Raw genomic sequence first — 11,762 nt, forward strand, 5'->3', positions numbered from 1 at the left:
CATGCTACTGTGTGACTGCACTTGTACTGTAATACATACTGTTTGACTGTACTTGTACTGTAATACATGCTACTGTGTGACTGTACTTGTACTGTAATACATGCTAGTGTTTGACTGTACTTGTACCCTAACATTCTATCTAATAAATATATTCATCATCATCACACGCGATCATTTTTAGGATGGAGGTTTAAAAGCCGCTTAATGAAGGCGCTCTTCATCCTCAGCCCCCCCCCCCACACACACACACACACACTCTGGAGCAACAAGAAAGAGGCAGGTCTGGTCTTCCTGACAAAACCTCTTTATTTGGAGTTGGACTTCCTGTTTCAGGTTATACTTCCTGTTTCCCATCTGAAGCTGGGCGTGTCCTCCGATGCTGTGACATCATCCAGGTTGCCGCCCACTTTGCGAGCTGAATGAAGTGAAACTCCGCCCCAGTCCTGCCGCTTTGCTTCCACCCTACTACTTTTCCTCAGGTGATTCAGGGGGCGGAGCCTCACGAGCCTTCACCTTCTCCTCCAGCCTGGTGACCCGGTGCTTCAGGGGGCGGAGCCTCACGGGCCTTCACCTTCTCCTCCAGCCTGGTGACCCGGTGCTTCAGGGGGCGGAGCCTCACGGGCCTTCACCTTCTCCTCCAGCCTGGTGACCCGGTGCTTCAGCTTGCCGTGGGTCGCCTCGTGCTCCGCCAGCAGCCGAGCGTATCGCACCTGCAGGGCGTCCAGCGCTCCCGTCATCCGCTCCACCTTGTCCTCCATCTCCTTGGGATCGGGACCCTGCGCCGCCACCTACAGGACGGACCGGACGCTGCGCTGAAACCAGTCACCGGCCGTTTGTCTCCGCACCGGATCACATGACCTCACCTCCAGGTCCAGCAAGCCGTCCTTCATCAGAATCTGTCTTCCCTTCTCCTCCAGCAGAGCCTTGGCGTCCGGATACTCCTTCAGCGCCTCCATCAGGTCGTCTTTGGAAAGGCAGAACAGGTCCGAGTAGCCGATGCTCCGGATGTTGGCTGTCCGCCTGTTTCCTGCCTTACTGCCTGGTGAACGACAGACCACACCCATCATCCATCCATCCTCCATCCATCATCCATCCATCCTGAGTTCTGCTCCGACGTATCCAGGTGTCCTCTGGGACATGGAGCCCCGCCCTTCATGGTGGATCCAGGAGCATTCTGGTAGCGCAGCATTGTTAGCACCAACCGCCGGCCCATCTGGAGACGTCCCACCTGGAGACGCTGTGGACGGAGACACGATTTGACGGCTGAGCGTTTACCTTTAATAGCGAGGATGCTAATCTCCCCGAAGTAGCTTCCGTCGCTCAGGACGACGAACTGTTTGATCCCGTCGTCGGCGACGACGGCGAGCTTGCCCTCCTTGATGATGTACATCTCCCGGCCGATGTCCCCCTTCTTGCAGATGTAGTCCCCTGGACTGTAGACCTGAGGCTGCAGCTTCAGGACCAGCTCCACCAGCAGACCGGCCTCGCAGTCCGCAAAGATCCGGACCTGCGGAGAGACGACGCGGGACGTGAGCGCGCCGCGGGGGCGGAGCCAGTGGCCGCTGCTAGCCCTGACCCCCTGACCTTCTTCAGCGTGTCCAGGTGGACGTTGATGGCGATCTCAGCTCTCAGTTTGTCCGGCAGGCACTTCAGCACCTCCCTCTCATCCACCGCTTTCTTATTGGTCCACAGGAAGTCAAACCATTTGATCACTCGCTTCTCCAGGTCCTTGGTTACCTGGATGGTCGGCAGGAGGCGGGATCAAATGTTGAGATCGACCAATCATCTTACATTCCAATGTGGTGACAGAGAATGACGGTCCAGCCCCTCCACATTACGGCCCAGACCTGGAACCCGTGTCACGTGACCCGGCAATTTGTTTCAACTTCCCGTTTCTGCCCGAATCTACCCCCCCCCCCCAAATCCTAACCCAAACACAACTTCAGGTGCATTTCTGAACTCAAACCGCTAATTAAGTTTGACTCTTTAGAGTGTAACGGAGGTCCGGTCCGGATCCTGGTTCGGGTTCGGATCCGGATCCATGACCTCGCTGACCTTTCGGAAGCTCATGTACTGTTTGATGGCGTCGATGCGGGACTGGAAGTCGGCTCTGGCAGCGTTCATGTTGGTGATCATCGAACCAACGTTACCAACAATGGTGGCAAAGATCAACACGCCCACCTGAGAAACATGAGGAGAGGGGGCGGAGTTAAAGAAGAGAGAAACACGAGGAGGGGGGGCGGAGTTAAAGAAGAGAGAAACACGAGGAGAGGGGGCGGAGTTAAAGAAGAGAGAAACACGAGGGGAGGGGGCGGAGTTAAAGAAGAGATGGCGTGTCAGAAAGTGATCAGAGTTTTCATCCCGACTCACGCCAACATCATTACTGTTTAAATACTTTTTAAAAAGCCAGTTCTATAGGCCACACCCACCAGGAAGTCGGTGACGACAAATAAGTACTCAGAGTTCTCCACAGGGGGCGGAGTTTCTCCAATGGTGGTCAGAGTCAGCGTTGACCAGTACATACTGTAGGCATACTTCCTGACTAGACGACCAAACTCTGGGTTTGATGGATCCGGATAAACGAACCGGTCAGCGCCAAAACCTGGAGGGGCGGGACGAGACCGAGCGGTTTACACAGGATCCACGGGCTGAGACCAGCTGGGCCAGAATCGGAGCAGAACCTCACCGATGGCCTTGGAGAAGGAGTAGTAGAGGCAGGCGTTCCAGTGGATGATGATGACGATGTACATGACCAGGTTGGAGATCCGGAGCACGTTGGGGTAGTTTGTCCTGGTCTCCGTCCTCTGGAAGAACTCCAGCATCCTACAGCGAAACCAAGAGGACCCGGAGCGTTTCACTGTGTGAACCCGGAGCGTTTCACTGTGTGAACCCGGAGCGTTTCAGCGTGTGAACCCGGAGCGTTTCACCCCGTGAACCCGGAGCGTTTCACTCGTCCTACCTGTTGAACCTGAACAGCTTGTTGAGCCGGATCTCCGGGTACCTGACCCCGAGGACGAGGTAGAACAGGTCGGTGGGAACCATGGAGACCAGGTCCAGTTTGAACTGGAAGCTCTTCACGTAGCGCTCACGCAGCTTCTCCTCGTCCTTCACCAGCAGACCCTGCTCCAGGTAACCTGCGCGCACACACACACACACACACACGCAGGTAACCCGAGTGTGTGTTCACGTGCGTCTTGTAATCGTTGTGTTCTGGACTCCTACCAGTCCTGGTTCTGAAGAACATGTCACCAACGTAGCAGAGGTCCGAGATAAAGTCCAGGATGAACCAGCAGATCAGAAAGTCAGTCTGGAGCTCCTCAAAACACGCCCTGACACACACGCACACACACACACACACACACGTGCACGCACACACTATTAGTTATACGGTCTTACAGCAGCTCCTCTTTGTTAGCTTGACCTTTGACTCTAACGTTGGGTGGGGACGGGGTGTCCAGGGTCAGGGTCCCCAGGGTCGGGGGGTCCAGGGTCAGACTGTCCAGGGTCGGGGGGTCAGGGTCAGACTGTCCAGGTCTCCAGGGTCAGGGGGTCAGGGTGCCCAGGTGGCGCCGCTACCTGGCTATGATCAGAGTCCAGTTGTACATGACGGGGACGGTGATGACGAAGAGCCAGTAGTAGTAGGTGTTGCTGGCCGGGTCCACCACGGTGATCTCCTTCAGCCTGACGGCGTTCAGATTATTACGACAACAACGACAACAACAACGACAACAACGATAACGACAACAACAACGACAACAACAACAACGACGACAACAACGACAACGACAACAACAACAACGACAACAACAACGATAACAACAACGACAACCACGATAACAACAACAACAACAACGATAACAACGATAACGACAACAACAACAACAACGACAACAACAACGACAACAACGACAACAACAACAACGACAACAACAACGATAACAACGATAACGACAACAACAACGACAACAACGACAACAACAACGACAACAACGACAACAACAACAACAACAACAACGACAACAACAACGACAACAACGATAACGACAACAACAACAACGACAACAACAACGACGACAACGACAACGACAACAACGATAACGACAACAACAACGACAACAACAACAACGACAACAACAACGATAACAATAATACGGACGGCTCGTCTTTGTCTTTCTCCTTTTCTTTTTCTTCCTTCTGTTCTTTCTTCTTCTTCTTCTCCTTCTTTTCCTTCAATATGATGTCACCACTCTAATGATGATGTCACCACTCTAATGATGATGTCACCACCACTATCAGAATATGCAGCCACTAAAAACAGGAAACCAGTTCAACCTAAACTGGGATTTCATGAAAACCAGTCCACGGAGCAGAACGTCCATTCAACCAGTGAAGACCAGGAACCTACTCCTTCTTCTCCTTCTTCTCCTTCTTCTCCTTCTTCTCCTTCCTCGCTTTCTTCTCCTTCCTCGCTTTCTTCTTTTCTTCCCTGGAAGAGAACAAGACATCACAAACCCAGAACACTGAAGGTGTGTGTGTGTGTGCGTGTGTGTGTGCACGTCTTACTCTTCTTCATTGTTGTTACTGTTGTTGACGTTGAAGAGACCTCTGGCTCCGCCTCTTTGAGCAGCTCTGAAACCAAGGAGCCAATCAGGAGACAGGTTACCGTTTGACCAAGTCACTTCCAGAACCTCAGCAAGGCACCAACAAGCTGGCCCGCCCCCGCTCCCGGCCCCGCCCCTCATAGAAACCTCTCCGGAACCCCCCGAAACCACCTCACACTCTGACCCGGGCCAAGGATCCCTGAAATAGGGGTCCCTTAAGGATCCATGGAGACCCCATCATGTACCCAGAACCCGTAACACCCCCAGAACTCAAGACATTCTCATTTTTCCATGACAACTCACCTGTCACGCAGGTCACCTAGCTCCTCCTCCATGTGCTGTAGCACGATGATGGGCGGGGCTAACGTGGCCATGGATGGAGCGACTTTTGCCATGAAGGCCTTTTTCTCTGTTCAGAGGAACAGCAGGAAGGAAACATCAGACGATTTTAGCTCCTCCTCCTCCTCCTCCTCAGGTATTTAGTCACCTGAAGGTTCTCCAAGGGAAATCCTCCCTTTAGCCTCAAAGCTAAAACCGCTAGCTCAACAAAGGCCGCCTGGGGCCCCGCCCCCATTCACCAGAGGTTCCTCGACTCACCCTCGGATGTGTGATGCGGCCTAGATGAAAGTCATCGCCACGGAAACAGAGGAGGCTCCTCAAAATCAGAGTCTGCAGAGGAAAGAGTCTCGGCTGAGGTAGAGGAGGGATAAAGAGATTAGAGGAGGGATCATATTCACCTGAGCACGGCGCCCCCAGAAAGGGACTCCCCCCAAAGTACAAGTACTGGAAGGAATGTAATCAGTTACTCTCAACAAGAAACCGACGAAGGTCAGGACCAAAGGAGGCGAGGGAATGAGAGAGCCAACAGGAGACGAGGGAGGAGGCAGTGAAGTGAGATTAGTGGGAGGAGCTTGTGTTGTGAACCTGCCGAGTCAGCAGGTAACCATAATAACACTCGGCCCGCCTGATAGGCTTAGGAGGACTTACACCTGTGTGTGTGTGTGTGTGTGTGTGAGTGAGAGAAATCTTTTATTCAACCCAGTCAGAACCCAACAGGTGGATCAGAACTGGGTCTGGAAGTTCTGTCTGGCCCCGCCCCTTTCCAGGTTTAAACTGGTCTCCAATCAGAGACATAAACGCGAGAACGGTAACCATAGCAACACAGGAGTCACATCAGTCTTCCTGCATCTTTATTTTAAAGTGGAATCAGATCGTCATGGCAACAGGAATGTTGGTCCCCCACTGAAACACACCGCCAACAAAGAGGATGATGGGAAGTGTAGTAATAATAAAGGTTTAAAAAGATTAAAAGAAGTCGAGGTCTTCAGGTGCATCCAGGTCTCTGTACTCGATGATCGCTCGGGGGTCTCCTCGCACGCCCCTGCACACACACAGAGAGAGAGAGTTACACAGGAACGATCAACGATCAACGATCAATACGCCCATCTGTACCGCACCTGTTCCGCTGCTTCCCAGGATACCCTCCTCCTCCTCCTAAATGACCTCTGAAGTTGTCATAGTTACCACGACCCAACCCAAACTGGTTGGGGGGGTGGGGCGGCCCTCCACCTGTCACACACACACACACACACACACGCTGAGCACCGAGGGGCTGAGGACGTGAGACGGGTCTGGGCGTGTCCGTCTGTACCTGGGAAACCGGGCATTGGAGGTCTGACTCCAGGTGGATATCCCAGAAGGCTTTGCTGCTGCGGGGACTGACCAGGAAATCCTGCCATACCAGGGGGCGTGGCTACAAGACAAAGCTCACGTCAGTCTTTGGGCTCCGCCCAAATTATTTTGTGACCGCAGGTCAGTCACCTTGTGCTGGAGGTGGGTGGGGCTTGTTCTCAGGGAGGGCGGGTCTCTTGGCATCAAGCAGGAAGTTGTTGAAGAATATGACTTCCTGTCTCACGGCGGACACTTTATCTCCGTGTTTGTTCAGGATGTGTTTACGCACAAACTCTGGAGCCTGAAGAGCAACCACAGTTACCGTGGTAACCACAAAGCCACGCCTCACAGAGCCCTCTGGACTCACCTTGAACTTCTTCCCGCTCAGGGGACAGAGCCACTTGTCTTTGCTGAGCTCCTGGGTGTTGGTGGACAGGAACTTCTCCACCTGGACACGGAACCAGAACCAGAGGGAGGCAGACGGGTTCAGACAGACAGACAGACAGACGGGCTCAGACGGACTCAGACAGACAGATGGGCTCAGACAGACGGGCTCAGACGGACCGACGGACAGACAGACAGACGGGCTCAGACAGACGGGCTCAGACAGACGGGCTCAGACGGACCGACGGACAGACAGACAGACGGGCTCAGACAGACGGGTTCAGACAGACAGACAGACAGACGGGCTCAGACGGACTGACGGACAGACAGACGGACGGGCTCAGACAGACAGACGGGCTCAGACGGACAGACAGACAGACGGGCTCAGACAGACAGACGGACGGGCGCTACCTCTTGTTCAGGCTCCTTCCTCCCCAGCTTGGCGGCGTCTTCTTCGCTCAGACTCTCCGATGGCGTCAGAAGAGGAGCCAGACGCTCTTCACACATCCTCTGGTGCTCACTCACTGGCCAATCACAGCGCACCGCTGCATTTCATCCTCTGACATCATCACGCGTGTGTGTGTGTGTGTGTGCGTGCGCGTACCCTCCGCTGCAGTGATCTTGCCCACAGGCAGGGGTCCTCGTACGTGGACGAGTCCGCAGCGGTGCGGCATCTCGTCCTCCGCCGGGTACTCGCAGAAGTTGTAGTAATCCACCGAGTGGACGAGACGCAGGTAGAGCAGCAGCCGGTCCAGCACCTGGACACAAGCCCCGCCCATCAGAGCACAGCCGGAGCCACAAACCACGCACACGCCCGGCTCCTCCCACCTTCAGCAGCTTGTCGTCCGTCTCCACGGCGACATCAGAGCAGGCGGGGTCTTTGCCGTCGTCGCCGTTGCTCCCCGCGGCCCCCGTTAGCTCCTCCTCCTCGGCGCTGACCTCCTCGATCAGGTAGTCTGTGATGTTCTTCAGGACGGGGTTGGTCTCCGTCTGCAACGGAACCGGGTCAAGGGGAACCCCCGGTAGAGGAAGCGATGTCACGCAGCGGGGCGGGGCGGGGCGGGGCGGGGCCTACCTGTCGGGCCCACAGCTCCCCCTTCTGGTCCAGACTGTGGACGAGGCGCGCCGACAGGCGGATGTCGTTCCTCACCGCCGGCCGGTGGTGCGTGAGGCCGTTAACGGCGCGGACGCGGCGACACAGGTCTCTGTTGACCACCGGAGACAGCTCGCAGTCCCTGAGCTGAGGACGGCAGGGGGTCAGGGGGTCAGCTGCCCCGCGTGTGCGTGTGTGTGTGTGTGTGTGTGTGCGCGCGTTACCCGGATGTTCTGCAGGTTCCAGCACGTCTCCTTGATGTTCACACTCCGGTCAAAGGTCACCCAGCAGCGCCTGAAGAACCTGGTGGAGCTAACAGTTAGCTAAGCTGCAGGTCGCTATGGTTACAACACGACCCCGAGGATCTCACCTCCTCTCAGGCTGAGGGTCTGATAGCGCCACCCGCAGGAAGCCGGGGTACCTGCGACACAGCTGGAGACAGGAAGCACGTCAGGCCAGCAGCAGGCGTGCTTGTGTGCGTGCGTGTGTGTGTGTGCGAGAGTGCGTGTGCATGTGCGTGTGTGTGTGCGTGTGTGTGTGTGCGAGTGTGCGTGTGCGTGTGCATGTGCGTGTGTGTGTGCGTGCGTGTGTGTGCGCGTGCGTGTGTGTGTGCGTGTGTGTGTGTGTGCGAGTGTGCGTGTGTGTGCGTGTGCGTGCGACACTCACTGCACTGATCTCCTCTTTGGACACCTCTGGTGGGATGCTCCTGACGAACAAGGAAGTGGTGAGGTGTAGGGGGCGGGGCTTCAGAGGGACCTCCTTCCGTTCTTTTCGGTGCTCTGACACACAGAACCCGCGAGCCATCAGAAACCCGACACCGCCATCATCGCTCAGTTTGATTGAAATGTATGAAATATGGCTTCGCGTTTGTACCTTCCTCTTCCTCCTTCTCCTCGTCATCCTCCTTCTCTCCGTCAGAGTGGGAGGAGTCAGAGTCTGAGACGCTGCCCTCGCCGCTGTCAGCTGACACGCTGCGTTTCCTCTTCCTGCCCTGAGAGAAAGAGCCGGGGTTTCATCATCATCATCATCATCATCATCATCATCGCCGTCAGACTCACTTTCTTTGCAGTCTTGTCCTCCTCATCTTTCTCCTCCTCTTCCTCCTCCTCCTCCTCCTCTTCGCCGTTCAGCTTGGCCTCGTCTTCACCGCCCTGAGGAGACACAACAGCAGTTTCCCAGGCCGTCTTGAGGAGGGCTCTTCCCTCGCAGGTGCATCAGCGCCACCTGCTGGTCCCTGGGACAAACAGCTGTCGGGCTTTACCTTCTTGTCCTTCTTGTCCTTCTTGCCCTTCTTCTTGTCCTTCTTCTTGTCCTTCTCTCCCATCTTGCCATTGCTCGCCTCCCCCATCCGACGACTCAGGTTTCCGCCACTGGGCTCTCCCTGACTCTTCTGTGCACCTCCTGCTGCTGCTCCTCCTGCTCCTCCTCCTCCTCCTGGTCCTCCTGCTGCTCCGCTACGATCCCCACCAGGCCCCACGGGAGCAGTTGACGCCTCCAGGACCTGCAAGTCCAAGTCCGTGCCTCCCTCCATCTTTATGACCGCTGCACGGAACAGAACAATCAGTGAGACAGCAGGACTTCATTACCCAGGAACCCTTGCAGGGCCCCGTCTGGCTCTACCTGCATCCAACAGTTTGATGATGGCGAGGGCGTGTTCCATGTCCAGAGACACGTTGTCCAGCCAGCTATTGTCCATGAGGAAAAGGAAGACGCCGAGCCGAGTTTTGAGGGCGGCCAGAGACTCCGCCTTCCTCAGCGTGATGTCATCGGGGTGGTACTTGGACCGGAACCACTCCTGGTCTTTGTGCTGGATGAAGAAGTCCTGCAGCTGCTGCCGCCTGAAGTCCAGTTTATACTGGTTGTAACGCTTCACCGACTCCGTCTCGTCGACGCTGTCCTCCATGCTCAACAGGAACTCCTGTGTGCACACGCACACGCACACGCACACGCACACGCACACGCACACGCACACGCACAGGGTTTGGGTTCAGGGTCGTTTCCGGACGGATCCGCCCGGATCACAGAGGACCTGCCGTTGCTGTTATTTAGCAGTAAACTGTTGATCAGCTGGAAACGCCGTTTTCTCCGTTTGATTCTGGTGATTCAACTCCAGAAGGGGAACCGGCCGGTACTGAATGAGTTAAAAAGAAGAACACACACACATCCAGGAAGCGGAACTGCTAGGGCTCACCTTAAAGGTCCTCATGGTGGGGGGGCCCGGAGGGGGGACATCTGGATCCACCATTCCCAACCTGGGAGACATTAACCAGCTAACGTTAGCAACAATGCTAGCTGACCCAGCAGGACGATGGCGTGCTAATGCTACCGAGGCTTGCAGAGCCCACCTGCCCTGAAGCGGGTGCCCTCCATGGTGGGGGTGAAGGTGAGGGAGGTCGGGGTGCCAGCCCTGAGGCCCCACCCCCGGAAAAGGAACGCCACCTCCTCCATACGGCAGTTCGTAGCGGTACGGCTCCCCCCGGTGGTCATCCCTGGAACATTTATACGCGGAAAGATGAAACCTCAACTACTTACCAGGTAAATTGGTAAACTCCACCCCCCCACTGATCAGCTGTTAATCGCCACACCCACCAGTCTCTCCTCATGCGTTTGTGCTGGGGGCTGATGTGTCTGGGCGGGGAAAACCGCTCCCGTCGACCTCGGTCGTAGTCCCGCCTCCTCTCTCTGCCACGATCCCAGTCCCTGAGGAAAGACCCGAACCGATGACCCCGACGCGTCGCCCCAACGGCGCGTTGGAGCGCTCGCCACGTACCTGTCGGGCCACTCGTCCCTCCGACGCTCCTCTCTCTCTCTCGACCGCTCCATGTCACCCCGCTCCCTCCTGAACTTGTCCCGCCTCCTCCGGTCGAACTCGTCATCGCTGTCACCCATTTACTAGAAACACAGACGCTGGTTGGGAGAACAGACTCGACGCAGGACAGGAGCTGAACATCAGGACACATCTGGAGCCGTGTGCGTGCACGGATGTGTGATTTACCGATGACAGAGAGTTCTGAATCTACAATCTGGGGATCCGACCAATCAGCAATAACCTGAACCAACTCAGAAGTTACCTTTAAAAGGAAGATTAAATGCGTGTTTTCATTTAATTTCAAATGTATAATCAATACTTTTCTTGGACCATCATCAAATTTGGGCCTTTTTTCCCATTGACAGGTGAAAGTAATGACTTTAGCATCTTAGCTCCATTCGCCGGGTTCGGGTTAGCGCCCTCCGGGTGAACTGCAGGGCGGCTCAACGGAGACATAAAGCTTCACGCACATCCGGCTTCACGCACATCCGGCTTCACGCACGCGTCCATCGCTTACACCATGTTGAACTAAGATGCTCCCACATTAACGGGTTCGTCGAATTAATTAAGCCATTTGCTAGTAGTTAGCCTGTTAGCTTCAGTGGCATCAGCCGATTTAAATGGAATTCGAATTATAGGTTCAGCTATTTTAAAATAACTTTATTGACATTTTAACAGTGAGTAAAACCACACATCGGAAGAAGAATAAATTAGCGCAGTGTCATAATAGTTATAAATGAGCTAACGCTAGCGCAAGCGGGCTCAGCTACAAAGGACCATTCGCTAGCTAGCGTCACAGGTAGCCTGGCGACGCTGCGCAGGCGCAGTTCGTGTTCGCGGCAAACACTGAAAACAAACGTTAACACGGAGTTGAATACCTGCAGCTCCCCCACTTCTCTGCCGAGAAGACCGCTGGCTAGCTAGCTAGCAACACAAGCTATCCGCCGCCAGGCCTGCTCACAATGAACCAACAACGCTTCCGCCTGCTGCTGCTGCATCCGGTCACACCTCCATTTCACAGTCGGAGACCGACGCCTCCCAGCGGCCGGGCGGGAAACTCCGGCGACAGTTTCTGCGTCATTACATTGCGACTTGACTAACGTCAGTAATGTGCTGCCCGAGTTATGAAAGAACCAAATGTTTTGTGTCAGATATATTCAGTGAGTTTTGTTAATAAAGTTAATATATGTAAAAAAAAGTTATG

The 11,762-nt window shown here is 55.1% G+C and overlaps 2 protein-coding genes across 2 annotated transcripts; both read right to left on the reverse strand.

Annotated features, from left to right (window-relative positions):
- Positions 1 to 557: 557 nt before the first annotated feature.
- Positions 558 to 4,996, reverse strand: cnga1b (cyclic nucleotide gated channel subunit alpha 1b). The gene is given in 14 exon segments (XM_068756048.1): positions 558 to 788; positions 864 to 1,039; positions 1,276 to 1,507; positions 1,585 to 1,737; positions 2,056 to 2,181; positions 2,430 to 2,602; positions 2,687 to 2,823; positions 2,960 to 3,134; positions 3,223 to 3,329; positions 3,577 to 3,681; positions 4,157 to 4,227; positions 4,402 to 4,486; positions 4,564 to 4,629; positions 4,905 to 4,996. Coding segments are annotated over 14 exon segments (1,929 nt in total).
- Positions 4,997 to 5,774: 778 nt separating this feature from the next.
- Positions 5,775 to 11,530, reverse strand: LOC137911478 (serrate RNA effector molecule homolog). Its single transcript, XM_068755851.1, has 21 exons — positions 11,437 to 11,530; positions 10,520 to 10,641; positions 10,339 to 10,449; positions 10,095 to 10,238; positions 9,941 to 10,001; positions 9,370 to 9,667; positions 9,011 to 9,291; positions 8,808 to 8,900; positions 8,623 to 8,740; positions 8,416 to 8,528; positions 8,120 to 8,181; positions 7,974 to 8,052; positions 7,732 to 7,896; positions 7,485 to 7,646; positions 7,261 to 7,414; positions 7,068 to 7,180; positions 6,640 to 6,720; positions 6,423 to 6,573; positions 6,253 to 6,354; positions 6,059 to 6,170; positions 5,775 to 5,982 (listed from the first exon to the last, which is right to left on the reverse strand). The coding sequence occupies exons 2-21, from the start codon at positions 10,636 to 10,638 to the stop codon at positions 5,907 to 5,909; spliced, it is 2,595 nt and encodes an 864-aa protein (XP_068611952.1). The 5' UTR covers positions 10,639 to 10,641; positions 11,437 to 11,530; the 3' UTR covers positions 5,775 to 5,906.
- Positions 11,531 to 11,762: the final 232 nt, after the last annotated feature.

Source organism: Brachionichthys hirsutus, chromosome 23 (assembly GCF_040956055.1).
Source record: "Brachionichthys hirsutus isolate HB-005 chromosome 23, CSIRO-AGI_Bhir_v1, whole genome shotgun sequence".
Taxonomy (NCBI): Eukaryota; Metazoa; Chordata; class Actinopteri; order Lophiiformes; family Brachionichthyidae; genus Brachionichthys; species Brachionichthys hirsutus.